The sequence below is a fragment of the Vigna angularis genome, chromosome 1 (assembly GCF_016808095.1).
Source record: "Vigna angularis cultivar LongXiaoDou No.4 chromosome 1, ASM1680809v1, whole genome shotgun sequence".
Lineage (NCBI taxonomy): Eukaryota > Viridiplantae > Streptophyta > Magnoliopsida > Fabales > Fabaceae > Vigna > Vigna angularis.
Genome location: NC_068970.1, coordinates 38,680,180 through 38,699,383, shown reverse-complemented (window position 1 = coordinate 38,699,383; position 19,204 = coordinate 38,680,180). Strand labels below are relative to the sequence as shown.

Genomic DNA, 19,204 nt, shown 5'->3' with positions numbered 1-19,204 from the left:
TCCTACACCTCAAAATATTTCATCACACACCTCCAATTTTTAAAAATAGCTTTAAGAGTTATATTTTTCTTAAATTTCGAAATCTAATGATAGATTTTTTTCTCCATTGGATTTCGATGAAGAAATTTTCAAAGACTTCGTCAAATTTATTCGATGAAGAAAATTAAAATTCTTCATCAGATTTCGAAATTCGATAAAAAAATTCTTCATCAAATTTCGCAATCCGATGAAGAAATAATCGTTCATCGAATTTCGAAATATAATAAAGAAAATGAAAAATCCTTCATCGAATCTCAAAATTCATTAAAGAAAAAATCCTTCATTGGATTTTGAAATCCGATGAAGCACCAAAAGTGAGGTGTTTTGTTTTTTGAATTATAAATGACAGTTTTAGAATTTTAAAAAATTTTGGAAGTTCAGGGTGAAATGATTGGAGAGTTTTAGAATTTTAAAAATTTTGGAAGTACAAGGTGAAATGATTGGAAGTGCAGGATGAAACAACCCTCATTTAATGTCACTCTTTCCCCTTGCCAAAGGGAAGCTTCTAGGTTCTTTAGGATTTAATGTACTCTAGTCTTTTCCTTCACTTATAAAAGGAGATACACCTTTTTGTAAATGACTTAGAACTTGAATGATATGAGAGAAAATTTGTCAAAATTGCAAGCCTCTCTTGGTTCTCATTTGGAGTTATCTTCTACTCTAGACTTTTTCTTCCTTTTCCTTTAAGGTTGGCCTAACCTCCTTCAATGAACCTCATCAAAACTGCAACCTTCAAGCATTCTTCATATCTTCTTCAATGTGTCTGCAATGCCACTTCATCTCCATGGAGCTTCATCAACAAGGTTGAAGGAGCATCTCCATCAAGTATACTCCGTTCTATTTATGGAAGTGAAATGGCTTTAAAACGTGAATGCACTATTTTTTTTGGGGTTTCTCTGTGATTGAAAACTGATATTGTCGTGGGTTAAGTTATGTCTGAATTGGAAGTTATCTAGTATTATTTAGGTTGGCCAGTGACTTTGTTCTCGTAATAGACTCAACAGGAAGTAAATGTATGTGTTCTGTGTTGTTGATTAAAAAGAAAAGAGAGAACACTGGAATGGGATATTAATCGGTAGATGTTGGGGTTAGGAAATAGATTTTGTAGAATGAAAAGGTGATGCGTTTCAGAATGGGTGATGAATATATGCTAATAGTAGTGTTTGAAAGCTAACTCTTCTTAAATTCTGCTTGAAAATGACCTTGCATATCCATACTCTTTAAATTGGTTCTGAACAAAAACATGTTAACTGTTGTAATGCTCTAAATAGAAGCTAGTAAATTCATTGTCTAAAGTCTTATTAACTCGTGGTTGTGAATGGTGACTTGAAGAAACTTATTTAGTGAACTAAAATAAAAAGCTGCGATTCTATATTCTGTTATTTGCCACGCTGTTTTGGTCTATAATTTAAACTAATTAGAATTCTACTAGAATAAGGATGGATGGGTTGTAGTATAGCTAATTGATTAGGAATTTAAAGTTGAATTAAAATGTGTTGAATGGGTGCAAGGGCAGATTGTTGAAATATCTTGAAATAAACCTGGTGTATGCTGTAGATGTATGTTAAACCTACTAGAGCTGGAATACTATAATTGTTACTCTGTCTTGCTCCATATCTTTACTGCTTTAAAGATTATTTTGGGATAAGTATTTGTTAAATTCCGACAATTTTGGATTATAAATGTATTATTTCGTGTGTTGTTCATATTAAGACATTGTTTCTATTCATATTACAAATTTTTTTTTAATATAGATATGTTTTAATGATTTCCAAAATTGGAATGCTACATTTTGTTATTAGAGTATGGTTTTCGAAAAATGTTTGGAGTTTGGGATTGACTTTGTCTAGTTTATGATGAGTAACTCTTATTGTTTTAGGGTTTTATGCTGCAAATATTTATGTAATTGCTTGTTTATGTAGTTGCTTCTATGCTCAACATGAATTTGACCCTGCAATGCCTTGAGTCTTTTGGAATTTTAGTACTGTGCGACTGTAGCCAAGTCAAAAATTGAATTTCCATATGTATTGTACTCAGTTTTCCATGAACCTGCTAAGTCTTGATCTATGATAAAATGTGATTTCAACTTAGTTGGATGAGTTGAGTATGCTTTTGAAATGGGCTTGGCTGCTATCTGTGATAATTTATTGATTGGACAGTGGTTTAATGGTGTGAACTGACTAAGAAAGGTCTAACAGTCGCTAGGTCTCTCTACGTATTCGTTATGATGAATTTCTCTAATTATCTGTGCTCATAGAAATGAATTGCTATTTAACGTTGTTTTGTTTTGAATTCATAAGATTGTATGGATCATCTGTTCACTTGTCGGTCTTTAGCTAGTACACATGGTGATGCATTGCATGATGTAAGGAGGGTAAAACAGAGTATGATGAGGGGGACTTTGGGGTCTGTCATGTTATATATGCTGAACTTGAGTGATGGTGTGGCCTCGAAAGGTATGTTTGATGTATGCCTTTAAATGATTTAAATCCAATACTTCTTGAATCCGTGAGGGTTTGATTTGCTATGCTAATTTAAGAGTCATTTTAATACAATACAGGTTGAGATGCAGGAAAAAATTATCACAGTATAGAATTAGAGTAACTAGTTGCTGACCTTGTGTTCATGGGTTGAATCGCTAATTTCTAGGGTGTGAACTGTGGTAGTAGTCCATGTGTATACCTTGCTTTCATCTCTGTCAAACCCACTAACTTAATTCAATACTTATAGCATGGATATATAGGTGATACCATCTGTTTAACACTGATTTATGATTAGTTATTTGAGAAGCTGTTGAATGGTTAACTTGTCCTTATGAGCATGATTTATCTGCACTTGGGTGACTAAATCTGTACTTGATGTGAAAGTCACTTGTTGACGTGCTAATGAACCTGTTTGAGAACAATAAGATGTATGGGAATCTGTCCTAGTTCTTATTTTCCATTGGTTAAGAGTATGCTAAACTGTTTCCCTCCTCTACAATGTTATTGCGTGACAACATGTATGTCTGAAATGAGAAATCGGATATATGTGGTTGTTGTTTGATTGTTTCTTCCTAAAACTGTTGTAACCATGATGTAATGTGATTGTGATGTTGGTCTCGGTTGATGAATGAACCTACATTGCTTGTTATAAAATGAAATGTAGGTGGTGAATAACCAGGTTAGTGATGTGCTGGATTCTGATAAAATCCAGTTTGTTATGACGTGTATAGAATTGGTTATGCCATGTTAGACCTGGTTGCTAAATTCTCTGGTCTTTGTGTTTGAATTGAAATTTTATTGGTGCATTCAATAGTGTTAGTGAGTTCTTGCGTAAGTAGTGGCATGATCAGAGTTATGCATGTTGGTTCACGTTAACATATGTTTATGGTGTTGTAAATCCAATGTTTGTCTTAGCAATTTCTAACACACCAATTATGTTCATTTGGTTAAGCTGAGGGCCTAAGTCAGTAAGTTCTGTGCCATAAGAAGTCTGACCATTATTTCAGTTGCTTTAAGGTCTATTCCATTTTTTCAGTTGCTATAGAGTGCAAAACCAAGGGGTTAGTTTCTATAAAGGGGGGTTGTATCTAGTGCTTTAGTTGCGTTTTAAGTTCCCTATACTTTTCAATCACTATATGATATGAATCTTTAGAGTTGGTGGCTGTCAAGTTGAACGAAGTGTTTTTCAGTTGCGGTAGAATATATATTCCAGTATGATAGTTGTCATAAGGGTTGGAGTCATGCGTTAGGATGTTTTTTTTAGTGTCCAGCTGATGTAGAGACTTTTCCCCTTCCGGTCTTCAATTGTTATAGGAAGTACTTCCAGTAGTTTGGTTGTTGTCTTATAGATACCAGAAATAAGGAAACACAATATAGTTGAATATTCAATTTATTAGTAAAGAAAACAGATTGTATATCCCAGATAAAAGACTACATATATGTAAAGCAAGAAAAAAAAGTATCTCTAGAAAGTTAGAAAGTGTCTAGTCTCTCCCAATTCCCAGCCAATTTTAGCCCTCCCCTCTCCTCCACTATCTCTCCACACCTTATACCCATACAACATAATTAATCATTTCCTACTGTGCCAGCTCAGTAGTTTGTTACATGGAAGGATTCTTCTCATTCTCTCTCTTGCCATTTTGATCCCCTACTTTGTCATTTCTTCTTTGTCTAACATACACCTTGGATATTTTGGGTTTCGGCCTAACTATTTTCAGGTTCCTATCAACACTCCCCTCCACAAGATGCACCTTGCCCTCAAGGTGGAAATCAGAAAAATGTTCCTTGAATGTAGATAAAGCTTCCCACGAGTTTTCAAAATCTGGTAAATCTTTCCACCTAATAAGAATTTCGAGATCCCCTTATTGATTCCTTCTAACAACAAGTGCTTCTGCTAGTTGAACCTTCAATTCCCAATCATCTGCTAAAAATAAAGGTAATGGTTGGCTGGTAATTGTTGCAGCGATGGATTTGTTAAGTGCACAAACATGGCAAACTGGATGCACTTTGCTTCCTAAAGGTAGTTACAGTTTATAGGCAATAAGACTAAACTTCTCCACAATTTCGTAAGGCCCATAATATCTCGGACTTAACTTTTGATTGACCTTTTTAGCCAAGCTCTTTAATTTATAAGGTTGTATCTTCAAATACACTACATCTCCAACTTGAAATTCCACCTCCTGTCGGTGCTTGTTGGCTTGCTTGCACATTTTGTTTTGGGCTTGGAGTAGATGCTCTTTTAGTAAATGAGTTGTAGTTAGTGTTGTACCAAAACTCTGCCTAACTAAGCCATTTAGGTCACTATTTAGGATTAGTCCCAATGAGACACCGAAGGTTGGTCTCCAAACATCGATTCACCACTTTAGTTTGCCCATCTGTTTGAGGGTGATAGAACTAAATTCAGCTTGGTGTCAGCCATTTTAAATAGTTTCATCCAAAAATGACTGATAAAAACTCTATCCCGGTCAAACAAAATCGAAGAGGGAAACCCATGCAGCTTGACAATATCTTTGATGAAAATTTTAGCAATGTCCTTAGCAGTGTAAGGATGAGCAATAGCTATAAAATGTGCATACTTGGTTAACCTGTTCACGACCACTAAAATGGTGTCAACCCCTTGGGTTTTAGGCAATTCTCCTATAAAATCCATCGAAATGTCAAACCAAGTGTGAGTAGGTATTGGCAAAAGTTGTAACAACCCGCTTGGGTTCAAGGCTTGATACTTATTTTGTTGGCAAACCACACAGCTCAACACATACTTCTGTATTTGTTTCTTCATCCCTTCCAAATATAATAATCCAGAAATTCTCTTATATGTTCTGAAAAATCCAAAATGCCCACGCAACGCTAAATCATGAAATTCCTTAAGTATTAGAGGAATTCTTTGGTATTACCATTCGTCCTTTATAATACAATCTTCCTTTTATTAATTGAAACCCCGAATGTCAATCTTGTTGTTTCAATAAATCCTACATGATTGTTAAGACTCCGGCAAGTGTACCGAAGCATATCAAGTAATAAACATGGTAAGACCAAATATCGTTTCCCTAGAGACTCACGGCCTAAATAGTTATGTGATTTCTTGATTAATTAAGACTTGAAAACAAACTCTTTTAGGTTTAGGATGCAAATACTGAAAAGTAAATATGCATGGAATTTGATCAATTGGACAAAAGTGTAAAGATGAATGGATTTGATATTATGGAATGAATATGTTGTTGGGATTAGATTTCACCTAGTTTACTCTCATGTATATACGAATTCTACTTCTTGATTAATGTCAATGTCACTATCTAAAACACTTAAAACCTGATTCCTCGGCAAAGAAAGCATATCCTTAATTATTAGTTCATATGATTCCTAACATTCATAATAATTAATTCTGAAGAATAGAAGCTTAAGACAACCAGAGTTCATACCCCCATTCCTGAGCAATATTGCTTCTAGGAATAATTCTCCTGATCATGAATTGTAAGATACCTTCCGGTACTCATGCAAATCATACATCATGCTAAAGAATGAGTTAAACAAAGCAAGCATTATGCGAAGAAGAATTATCCTAACAATTAATGAAAGAAGCATATATAATAAAGAATCAATTCAATACATGAGAGTTTACAAAGGTTACATCATTCTCCAAAAACAAATAGAGTTTAGTTCACCATTGACATGGTGAAACTAGATGAACAATGAAGAAAGAATGAAAGATAAAACCCTAGAAATTGAATATAGGAGTTTCCGCATCCAAATCCTCCTCCGAGGGATCAAAAAATTTCTTTTTGTGCCTATTTCGTCCAACGATGTGAACCCTAGGACGTCTAAGTCCTTAAATAGAACATAAAAACAACAGAAAACAGGTCCAAGCCCACGAGACTGGTGCTTAGTGCCCCACTTAGGGCACCCGGGCAGTGCAAACTGGTGCTCAGCAAATATCATGGACCGTTCGGTTTCACTGTTGACCGATCAGTCTCCTATTTAACCGTTCGGCCAATCTTCCACCACACCATTCAACTTCTCCTTTCACAAACCATTTGGTTTGTCTATCTTTCTCTCAAACTGTCTGGCCCCAGTTACACCGTTCGACGGTTGTCTTTCTTGCTCACACCGTTCGGCCTAGGTTCCACCACCTTCACACCGTTCGGGCTATCTTCTTCTCTATCAGACCGTTCTGTCTATCTCCTTAACCGTTCGGTCTGGATCCTCCTTTATCAGACCGTTCGGTCTGGTGCTTTTTCTATCTTTTCTGGGTTCCAACTCCTTGGTACTTTTGCTCTTCTTCCAAATCATATCAATAACCTATAAAGTTAAGGGAATCTAGCATAGAATCATTAAATTCACCTTCAACTCTCTTATTCACACAAAACCAAGATTTCAAGCTAGTTTCTAAGTCAAAAAGGTTGTTTTTAGTATCAAAATTAGGTATCAAATAACGGTAAATTCAACCGTTATCACAACCCCAAACTTAGAACTTTGTTTGTCCTCAAGCAAACAAAATGTAACTTAGCTTTCAAACAATCAATACAATGGTTTCAACACATTTCAAAACCATTTCTTTCAAGACAAGTAATTGTTCATATCAGCTTATTATAAAGAATATCAGTCAAGATGAATAAATGTCTTGATTCAATTAAGCTCATTGTGGTGCTCACATAATCAAAAAATTCAACAGATGATATCCTTATGAATGATCAATCAAGCAAAGATTTAATCATGCAGACATGGAACTACTTCTCATCAAAGAAAAAGTGTTTCTCTCAAACACAGTTGTATATAGAGGTGACTCACTCACTCTACTATCACAATGTCACATAAATCAACTTTGCCTTTCATTTATCCACAATCAATCAAACTCACAAGCAAGTATCATCACAAGGGCATTTCTATGGCTTGTAATGTGGTTGGGCTAAGAAGAAAATTGGTTTTTCCGGATTACAAAATCCTTGAGTTAAGAGAGTCATTCATAATTTCATCATTTAAACACAATCTCTCTTTTCAAGAAGCCATTCTCACTTATTCCCAACTTTCCCTTGCATTGAGCTTTTCTTTTATTTCTTTTCTTTTCTTTTCTTTTCTTTTCTTTTTCTTTTGCTTTTCATTTGCTCAGCACTTAGCTCAATGCTTATTCTTTCTATTTTCCCTTTTCAGATTTCCCAATAACTGCAAACTTGAACCTTTATCAATACCACACAAATATTCTCAACTTAACTCAAGGTAATGATTTTCCAAAAGGGTTTTCATATCATGTTTAAGGCTAAAGGTTCAAAGGATAGAACACAGTGTGCTTTCTTTTATTGGGCTAAAATCATGCATTGGCTAAAAAGGGATAACAACATATGGCCTTGATCATATGATACATGCAAGCAAGTGATTCAATCATAGAAACTTGGGCAAAATCATTCATGTTTTCAACGTAATAGCACTCATTCCCAAAAACTCTGGAGTCCAATCCTCACACGTGTTAATTTCAAGTTCCAACATTTAGATAAGCATCCTTCTCAATATCATAACCACAAGTTTACCTCACGCATCTATTTCACAATATTGTGAGCAACCACCTGTATATCAGCATCATACATCATCTCAACATCAATCAATATAATCAGCATCATAAAGCAACACTCATCACAAACATCATATCATCATCAAATCATTGCATCACAGATTAAGTTTTAAGCCAAGTACATCATAACATATTCTAAATAACATAAAGACGAACATAAATTAAAAAAAATTAAGTTTAGAAAGTTGGGTTGCCTCCCAATAAGCGCTTCTTTAACGCTTGACCTAATAAAGCTCAAGTTTGATTTTCAATGTTGATGTGCTTCTTCCTTTCATGACACCAACATAATCTCAACATCTTTCTTGTCACCAACTTGACTCTCCTAGAGTAAAGAGCCTCCATCTCAAGAACTCCATTTGCCTTTATATCATTGATGACCCATAACCTGTTCATGAGTTTCACTGGTTTGCCAAGGTAGGGTTCATTATTTTCCATCACAAAGTCATGGTGAACAAGTTTTTCTTCCTTATCTCCATCATCTTCCTTCAGCCTTGGAAAGCAACAACTATGATTCCTCTTGACCGTCTTCGCAGCTTTATCAGGTAAACTAGTCACTGATAGAACTTCGTCTTTAGCTTTAGGATTAGTCTTTCTTTCTTGAATTGGTTTCCCAGCTTCAAAGACATTGAAAGTCATGGTGCAAAGTGGTGCTCAACAAATATCATCGACCGTTCAGTTTCACTATTGACCGATCAGTCTCCTATTTAACCGTTCGACCAATCTTCCACCACACCATTCGGCTTCTCCTTTCACAAACCGTTCGGTTTGTCTATCTTTCTCTCAAACCGTCCGGCCCCAATTACACCATTCGGTAGTTGTCTTTCTTGCTCACACTGTTCGGCCTCGGTTCCACCACCTTCACACTGTTCGGGCTATCTTCTTCTCTATCAGACCATTCGGTCTGGATCCTCCTTTATTAGACTGTTTGGTCTAGTGCTTTTTCTGTCTTTTCTAGGTTCCAACTCCTTGGTATTTTTGCTTTTCTTCCAAATCATATCAATAACCTACAAAGTTAAGAGAATCTAGCATAGAATCATTAAATTCACCTTCAACTCTCTTATTCACACAAAATTATGATTTCAAGCTAGTTTCTAAGTTAAAAAGGTTGTTTTTAGTATCAAAGTTAAGTATCAAATAACGGTAAATTCAATTGTTATCAATGATCCCCTCAATCTAGCATTAGCTTGAATTTCATCTTCCAACCCATCCCATTCATTGAATTGTACAGTGGAAAGTGTTGAATATTGTAGCTTCCTAGAGAGGGCATCTGTTGCCCTATTACCACAACCAGGTTTGTACTTTATCTCAAAGTCAAACCCCATTAATTTTGAAATCCATTTCTGCTGCTCCTCCCCCATAATCCTCTTGTCAACCAAAAATCTCAGACTTTTCTGATCCGTGTGCACCACAAAATGGCTACCTATCAAGTAATGCCTCCCTTTCTTAATAGCCAACATTATAGCCATTAATTCTCTTTCATAGATAGACTTACATTGAGATCTATCAAACAATGATTGACTCATGTAAGTTATAGGTCTGCCTTCCTGCATAAGCACAACTTATGCTCCCTTGCCAGAAGCATTTGTCTCTATTACAAAAGGTTTCTCAAAATTTGGAACACTTAAGACAGGTAAAGTGGTCATTGCAGCCTTGAGCTGTTCGAAAGCTTGTTGAGCATCATTTTCCCACTTGAAATTATCCTTCTTAAGCAACTGTGTGAGTGGCCAAGCAATCTTGCCATATTTTTTAACAAATCGCCTATAATATCCTGTGAGCCCCAAGAATCCTCTCAACCCTTTTAAATCCTTTGGAACCAGCCAATTTACCATTTCATCAACCTTGTATGGGTCTGTCGAAACTCCTTTTCCTGAAATCAAGTGTCACAAATATCTCAACTACCCAAAATTACATTTTTTGGAATTTGAAAATAAATTATTTTCCCGCAACAATTGCAGCACCAATTTGAGGTGTTTTTTATGGTTTCCCTCATCCGGACTGTAGATTAGAATGTCATTGAAGAATACTAACACAAACTTCCTTAGATATGGTTTGAAGACCCATTTCATAAGAGCTTGAAAGGTAGAAGGGGCATAGGTTAACCCAGATGACATGACCAAGAATTCATAGTGCCCCTCATGTGTCCTAAAAGCTATCTTCAGAATGTCTTCTTCCCTCATTCAAATCTGGTGGTAACCAGATTTTAAGTCCAGTTTGAAAAATACAGTCGATCCTACTTCATCCAATAATTCATCAATTAAAGGGATGAGAAATTAGTCAGGTACTGTTAACTTATTAAGTGCCCTATAATCCATATAGAATCTCTACCTACCATCTTTTTTTCTTACAAGAATAACAGGACTAAAGTAAGTGTTAGTACTAGTCCTAATAATCCCTACATGCAGCATCTCACCTACTATCTTTTCAATATCATTCTTCTGATAATAAGGGTACCTGTAAGGTATGATATTTTGTATTTGAACACCTTCTTTGAGATTGATTGCATGATCATGCTCTCTCCTTGGTGGTAGCCCTTGTGGGTCCTGGAAAATATCCTTATACTCCTCTAGGACTACCTTGATCTCATCAGATAGCTATTGTTGATTTTCCTCTGTATCTTTCAATTGTTGATACGCAATATAGTAACCTACTTCTACATCATGTAAGGCTTTAATCATTCTCTTACAGGATGCTTGTGCCTTGCTTAGGGGGAAGGGTCTCCCTTTAACACCTTTTTGCCTCATTCATCTCTCCATTTAATGACCATGTTTCAAAAATTAGCTTCAATGTCACTAAGGTCCGCGGATCAAGGTTGTACTTTAATCAAATTAATATGTAATTAAGTGTAGTATACTAGAGAGTGACTCCTAGGTCGTATCTCAAAGACCAATATTTGGTTCAGTCATTGGATCAAACACACAGTGAGGGAGGGTTTTGGACACATTATGTGAACTGAAATGAATTGATTGACACATAGATTAAACACAGATTAAAAACAGGTTGACATCTAGATCAATTGCAATGCTCCTTTCACCACTAATCAAACACGAATTAACCAACTATGATTGATACTATGATTGGTTGAAATTCGTGTTTTTCTATGCTTGGAAAGATTATTATGATGTTTGAGAGGTTGAATTGATTGTGACAGGGATACCCTATGTGAGAATTTGAGCCACTTGCAATTCTTTCTTGTGTGCGATATGTCTCTTGATTGCTTGCACATATGCCTTGGCTTGACTTTTGTTGATAATTCTTGATTGATATGCATGTTTGGAAGTGATAAAGGCAATTTTGTTCTTGACCCTCTCTAGCCAAATAAGCCTACCCAGTTTTTAATTCTTTGATAACCCTGTTGAGTCTATGTTCTCCCTTGTTCTTTGTTTTGAAGCCCATACATTAGCCCTAAGTGAAAAACCATGATTACCTGAACTTTAGGAAATTTTGGAGCTTTGGAATTGTTTTAGGAACAAGTGTGATCTTCCTGGGGATTCTGATCAATTGGCTAGTTGGTTCCTCTTCTTGGTTGTGTTGTAAATATGTTATATATCTTGTCTCTTACAGTTGTATTATGTTCTAAAAAATAGAGAGAGAAAAGAAGAGAGACAAGATAAAAATAGAAAGAAAAAAATAAAAAAGATGAGAAAAATAAAAAATTTTGAATAATGGAGTCAAGAGGAGGTTTTGGGTGTGATTTCATTGTATTTCACTTGTTCCCCATTACTCCTCTATTCTTTTTGGTTTGTAGCTTCTCATCCATATTTTAACCTCCCTTGTCCTTGGCCCCATTACAACCATGAAAAGACCTTTTGATTTGAACATGCATATGGTTTGAGTGTTGATATTAGAGGCTTGCCAAGTCTGGTTGTTGCTTTCTTTCCTTAGTGCATAGATTTGACATTGCTTACCTTAGGCACTTGATAGAAATAACAATAGTGCATCTGTGAAGTTTTGTTGCTTTTGATTCACCTCTTGAACCAACTTATTATTATGCCATGTCTAGAATTGCTTGGATGATTACCATGAGTATCTGATTTCTCTTATTCTTTTTGTGTGGGATGTTGTCTACTCCTTTTCTTTTTCCTAATTCCTTGACGATTGTGTAAACCTGTTTGTGAGTCTTTTTATTTCTATGTGTTGAGGTTGTGTCATTCCCTTGATGTCCTTTGAACTATTCCTTGATTTGTGTCTTGATTTTGTTCAAGAGTGCAAAAGACTAAGTGAGGTCTATTTTGATGAGTCAATACTTTCTTGACTTCACTTAGCTTATTGTACTACATTTAATTAGGGAATTGTGCAAGAATGTCCATTATTTCCCCAATTTTGCTATTTATGCTTAATTTGCTCAATAATTCTTATTTTAATTAATTTGAATTATGTGAGGCTAATAATTGTCATTATTAATTGTAGGGGAATTTTTAGAAGTATATTTGGGACATTAAAGGGCTGCCACATCAACAAATACTCTCTAGATAGGCGTTTTAGATTTAATTAGATTGTAATTTCGTTTTTAGGGCTTTTTGGACTCATCTGCACATTTTGGGTCATTTTTGGCAATTTAAGAGAGGCCCAAAAGTGGGAGCTGATTTGGCAGCCTAGGGTTTAATGTTCATTTTCGTTCTCCATTGTTATACTCGTTTTCAATTTACATTTTTCCCATATTTTCGTTCCAGCACATCCGCTTCAGTTTTCTGTTTGATGTTATGGATTACTTTTTGTTTTTGATTTCTCGTTCCAGTAGCATTTAACGTTGTTGCATTGGGGTTTCATTCTTCGTTTATGGATTGCGTTTCTGCCAAGTTGTTCATTTTGCTGCATTGATTGTAATATCGTTCGGTCTCTAACATACTTCATTGTTAGTACCGTTTGATTTGTTCTTGTTCGTTTTTCTAATGTGTTGTAGTTACGACATTCTGATCTAATTAGCATTTTATTGGTGTAATATCGTTCAGCTTTCTTCTGTATGACATCGTTTTCGAATTAATTGCAATTCAGTTTTCCATTCTAGTTTACATTCTCTTGCTCATTTTCGTTTCCTTTGTTGATATTTGTAATATTGTTTGGTTTCTAACTCTTCATCCCTGCCTTTCTTCTTCTCCCTCATTCCAGTTGTACCCATTTACATTTCTACTATGAGTGTGTTGGCGGAGGAACGTACGTTAATATCCTTCAATAAGGATTTTCGTCCGTTGCGTGGGAGAAAAGCAAAAGAAGGAGGATGTAAAACTAAAAGTTAGATAGTTGCATTCAAAAGGAGATTAAACTTTACCTTTATTATAGTTGCATTTAAAAGCGAATTATGGTTTGCCTTTATTTGCTGAAAAAATACCTAACGGTTATGTAGGATTTCAAAGTTGTCCTATTTCTTCTCAAGCTTTTGGATATACAGCAACACTTTTGAAAAATGCAAGCAAGCCATTTGTGGGTGTAGTGTGAAGCAAGTTTCTTTGATTTGTGTAATTGCAAAATGGGGTGTTTTGTTTTTTGATCTCGGATTCATGTCGATTACGTTAAATTTTTAAAGAAGTTATTGAATATGTCTGTTTTCTTCACCTTATATATTTTTTTCTTTCATAAACCTCAACTATTATATATCTTTATCCGTATGCTGATGTGATTTGCCATCGTCAACACTTGCAGTGTTAGTGTGTTTAGCGTCTCACTAGAATCAATGCAGTGTTCCTATGATTCAAAAGGAAACAGTGTTCCCACCATTCTACTACTAATGCAAGAACGATTATACTCACAGGATAAGGAAGAAGAGTGGAAGATGGAGAGAGGGAGAGAAGCTAAGGGTGAAGATGCAAGGAAGGAGACGTTGACTAAGTGTCAGAAAAAAAAATGATGTGGCATACCATTGTTAGCCACATCAATTTGTTTTTAATGTGGTTAGTTTTGAAGGACCAAAAATTAAGGTTTCTTTAAGAAGAATGAGTAAAATGTACCTTACTTTGAAATAGAAACTAAAAACAAATTTGTTTGATAGTTTAGAGACTAAAACATATTTAATCCTATAATATAATAATAGTATATGATAGAGATAAATCAAATTTATAAAAATGATGAATTAAGATAAATAATTATATATTTTATGCTAAACTCAAGTTCGCTTCGTTTTATCTAAAATATTGTTTAGATTGTATATTAAAGTTTTGTGACGATTTTATTTTTTAAAAACGATTCAAAGAATAAAAAAATAAAAATATTTAAAACTTCAATTCGTAAATAGTGTAAAATAATTGAATATAATAAAAGTTTAAACCTTCACTCAAAAGTTAAGAAAAATGAAAATTCATCCCAAACTGAAGACTTAAAAAACGGATGATTCATCGTAAAATCTTATTATCATCTTTACGGTAATTAGATACCAATAGTTTGATACGTTAAAATATGATTAAAATCAATCATAACATCTCTAAAATATTGATCATTTTAAAATTTATATTCCTGCACGATTTATCTTTAAAAAGACAAAATTAAAAAGAAAAAAAATATTTAAATTATTTTAATAACCCTTCAATATTTTACAAATAATACATGACTGGGCTTCTATTCGCTCGGAATGGTTAGAATGGCAAATTCAAATGGAACCATGAAGACATAAATGGAGGACAAAATCAGATTTAAAAAAAGAAGAAAAGTCTGGAGTAATTTAATCTGACAATAACGGCGAGAACTGTAGAGTCTGACTGTTGTTTTCTTTCAGCGCATATAATTTTGTTTATTTATTGGTTAAAGTAGATTTGAAAGTACTAGAGTCACGACACCGTCTTCACAGTACAAATAACCAAATAAAGTCTGCCTCCTCATCCATCTGTTGCTTGTTCCGCTCTTGCATGTTATTACCACCTTCCCTCAATGCTTCTCATCTATATGACCCCAACCAACCAACCACATTAACTGATAAACCCCTCTCCCACACTTTCCCAACCCAAATTATGTTGTTCGTAAAAGCCCTACTTCAGCTCTCTTATTTCTTTCTTTCCGTCGTGATGACTACCACCTTGGTGGCCGCCGCCGATGACGCGGTGATGTCCAATTTCCTTAAATCGCTGAAGCCACCACCTCCAGGTTGGTCTCAGACAACCCCATTCTGCCAATGGAAGGGTATCCAATGCGATTCGTCCAACCGCGTCACCAGCATAAGCCTCGCTTCAAAGTCGCTCACTGGAACGCTCCCCTCCGATCTCAATTCCCTCTCTCAACTCCGTTCCCTCTCTCTCCAAGACAATGCACTCTCGGGCCCCCTCCCCTCGCTCGCCCAACTCTCCTTCCTCCAAACGGCCTACCTCAACCGCAACAACTTTTCAGCCGTTCCCTTGGCCGCCTTCGCCTCCCTGAACTCCCTCCAAACCCTCAGCCTAGCCTCCAACCCTTCCCTCTCACCCTGGACTTTCCCCACCGATCTCACCTCCTCCACCAACCTAATCGACCTCGACCTCGCCTCTGTTTCCCTCTCCGGTGCCTTACCCGACATCTTCCACAAATTTCCCTCTCTACACAGTCTTCGCCTCTCCTACAACAACTTGACTGGTAGTTTACCCTCCTCTCTCGCCATTTCCACAATCGCCTCGCTCTGGCTCAACAACCAGGCAACCGGCTTGTCCGGTACTCTCTCCGTTCTCTCCAACATGACGCAGTTGAGCCAGGCCTGGCTCCACAAGAACCAGTTCACCGGTTCCATTCCAGATTTGTCCCAATGCAAGGGCCTGTTTGACTTGCAGCTCCGAGATAATCGGCTAACCGGCGTGGTTCCTATTTCCTTGACGACTCTTTCGAGTTTAAAGAATGTTTCGCTGGATAACAACGTGCTTCAGGGGCCTGTGCCTGCTTTTGGGAAGGGTGTGAAGGTGACTCTCGATGGAATCAATAGCTTTTGCCTCGATACTCCCGGTGATTGTGATCCCAGGGTGATGGTTTTGCTTCAGATTGCTGAAGCGTTTGGGTATCCCATTCAGTTGGCGAATGCGTGGCAGGGGAATGACCCTTGTAACGGCTGGAACTTTGTTGTGTGTTCCACTGGGAAGATTGTTACTGTCAATTTCGCGAAGCAGGGATTTTCTGGTACCATCTCGTCTGCATTTTCGCAATTAACTGATTTGCGCAGCTTGTTTCTCAATGGAAATAACTTGACCGGTTCTATTCCTGAGAGTTTGACCTCTTTGCCTCAGCTTCAGACTCTTGATGTGTCCGATAACAACCTCTCTGGAGAGATTCCTAAGTTCCCGTCCAAGGTGAAGTTAATGACTACCGGTAATGCTAGGCTTGGGAAGGCTCCTAATCCTGGAGGTGGAGTAAGTGGGTCTACTCCTTCAGGGTCTCCATCTGGTGGAAGTGGTTCTGAATCTGCAAAGGGTAATGCTTCTTTGTCGCCAGGTTGGATTGGTGGTATAGTTGTTATTGTTTTGTTTTTTACTGGAGTATTATTGTTTCTGGCTTGGAAATGTTATGCCAAAAGGCAGCGGCGGAAGTTCAGGAGGGTTAATGGTCGTGAAAATGGCACAGGAAGCTTTAAAATTGAGTCTATCAATGTTTATAATGGTTATGGTGGTGTTCCCAGTGAGTTGCAAAGCCAGAGCAGTGGTGATCGCAGTGACGTTCTTGCTGCTTTTGAAGGTCGAAATGGGTCAATTTCTATTCAAGTTCTTCTACAAGTTACCAATAATTTCAGTGAGGAGAATATTTTAGGTAGGGGAGGGTTTGGAGTAGTTTATAAGGGCGAGTTACATGATGGAACAAAGATTGCTGTTAAGAGGATGGAATCTGTTGCAATGGGAAATAAAGGACTTAACGAGTTCCAAGCAGAGATTGCAGTTCTCAGTAAAGTTAGGCATAGACATTTGGTTGTTCTTCTTGGGTATTGCATCAATGGAAATGAAAGGCTTTTGGTATATGAGTATATGCCTCAAGGTACATTAACACAACACCTGTTTGAGTGGCAGGGACATGGCTATGCTCCCTTGACATGGAAACAAAGGGTAACAATAGCTTTGGATGTTGCACGAGGGGTGGAATACTTGCATAGCTTAGCTCAACAAAGCTTCATTCACAGAGACTTAAAACCCTCAAATATACTACTTGGTCATGACATGAGAGCAAAGGTTGCAGATTTTGGATTGGTTAAAAATGCACCAGATGGAAAGTATTCTATTGAGACTCGGTTGGCTGGAACATTTGGATATCTTGCACCTGAATATGCTGGTATAGAAATCTCTGATTTTTGTTTTGTACAAATATGCCTTAATCTTGTAGTTCATATTTATTTATTCTTCTTTTGGTGGTTTTAGCTGTCGATTACTACTTCAATATCATGAAAGTATCGTACTGCGCTTTTCAGAAAATTGAAGTACCCTAAACCTTATGAATAACCACACAAAAATAAGTTGGAAAGAAAAATAGTTGACGCTCATTCCCATCAGAGTAGGCAATTCATTTTGTCTACTTTGCAATTTTATAATCGGCTGGGTGTAGAGTTTTCTGGATGGTATAGTGGTCTATATACCTCTGGATTTTTTGAGCCATTTTTAGAAAGCTATCAGAGTCTGAATCCCAATGCCGATTATCCTTTATGATGTGATGAATGCTCTGATTGCATAAAATGTTGGATTACTGAATATTTTCATCGCCTTGGGTGGTAGTTCTCTGTTGCTAAGAATCACTTTTGTGAACTTTATCCGCCCATCCCATATCCTTGGTGCATTGGCGCATCTTTTGTTAAAATGTACTAGTTTTGATCCATCTACATATAAAACCTATGTAGCATAAAACTTACTAAATGTTGCTCTGCTTCACTTATCTAATTTTAAAAGTTAGATTATTGTTGCAGTGAATGTGAGTAGATGCACTTGATTAATGCTAGACTATTCATTGGATTATATATAATGTTATCTTGTTTCTTGCCAGCCACTGGAAGAGTGACAACCAAAGTGGATGTTTATGCATTTGGTGTAGTTTTGATGGAACTTGTTACCGGTAGAAAGGCATTGGATGATACCGTGCCAGATGAAAGGTCTCACTTGGTTACATGGTTCCGTAGACTACTAATTAACAAGGAAAACATTCCAAAGGCAATTGATCAAATTCTCAACCCCGACGAGGAAACTACGGAGAGCATGTATAAGGTGGCTGAACTGGCTGGCCATTGCACTGCTCGTGAACCATATCAAAGGCCAGATATGGGTCATGCAGTGAATGTCTTAGTTCCTCTTGTGGAGCAATGGAAACCTATTAGTCATGAAGAAGAGGACAGCGGTAACAGTGACTTTCAGATGAGCCTTCCTCAAGCTCTACGAAGGTGGCAAGCCGATGAAGGCACTTCCTCGATATTTAATGATGTATCCATCTCACAAACCCAATTAAGCATCCCCTCTAAACCTGTCGGATTTGCAAACTCCTTCGATTCACTGGATTGCCGGTGAATTTCACAAACCACAATTATTCGAAGGCATCTTTAGTCCATATGACGGGAATGGAAGGGTTGGTTGTAACTTTATTTTTAAATGGTATTATTTTGGGCGCTCTTAAAATCTCCTCAACTAAGCTAAACCGGGATGTGAATCTTCATTCTTTATTGATTCTTTTAAACAATAGTTGGGTTTTAGAAATGATGAATAAACTATTTGGTTAAAAAGTTTCAAGTTGGTCTTTATTTATATTTATATTTCAATTGAATCTCAAACTTTGTTAAAATGTTTCAATTAGATATTTTTGTTATATTTTCAAAAATGACATTAAAAAGAGTAGAAATGTGACCGTGGAATACATGAGTCCAAGTTTTTTAAAATTATCTTACTCTCACATTATTATGTGGTCAACTCTTTCTCTTTTTCTTTTGTTTTTTCACCATCTACAAATATCACTCACACCGCACACACCCCATCAGTTACCCAAAATACTCAACATTTCCACATTTCTATATCGTTACACACAACCTTTCTCTTATGTTAATAAACAATCAGTTTCTTTGTACCACCTACTCTCTAGTGTTTTCAATCCTCTTCTTATATATCCTAATACCTATGCACCAAAAGCTTCTCACTCTAAATTATTTATTTATTTATCTTTCCCACTTTTTCATACACATTGTCTCAACACTCGTAAATCACTTAGAGGAAGTTCACCTCAA

The 19,204-nt window shown here is 36.5% G+C and overlaps 1 protein-coding gene and 1 long non-coding RNA gene across 2 annotated transcripts; both read left to right on the top strand.

Annotated features, from left to right (window-relative positions):
• The first annotated feature begins 555 nt into the window (after nt 1-555).
• Nucleotides 556-13,568, top strand: LOC108340429 (uncharacterized). Its single transcript, XR_001833214.2, has 3 exons — nt 556-864; nt 4,241-4,347; nt 13,189-13,568. It is a non-coding gene; the product is annotated as an uncharacterized LOC108340429 (long non-coding RNA).
• A 1,269-nt stretch (nt 13,569-14,837) lies between these two features.
• LOC108325005 (receptor-like kinase TMK4) lies at nt 14,838-18,608 on the top strand. The gene is made up of 2 exons (XM_017558017.2): nt 14,838-17,280; nt 17,983-18,608. The coding sequence occupies exons 1-2, from the start codon at nt 14,916-14,918 to the stop codon at nt 18,495-18,497; spliced, it is 2,880 nt and encodes a 959-aa protein (XP_017413506.1). The 5' UTR covers nt 14,838-14,915; the 3' UTR covers nt 18,498-18,608.
• The last annotated feature ends 596 nt before the right edge of the window (nt 18,609-19,204 follow it).

Coding starts and splice junctions, on each gene's coding strand:
- LOC108325005 (XM_017558017.2), top strand. CDS start 14,916: ATGTTATTACCACCTTCCCTCAATGCTTCTCATCTATATGACCCCAAC. Junction 17,281..17,982: donor TCTTGCACCTGAATATGCTG/GTATAGAAATCT, acceptor GTTTCTTGCCAG/CCACTGGAAGAGTGACAACC.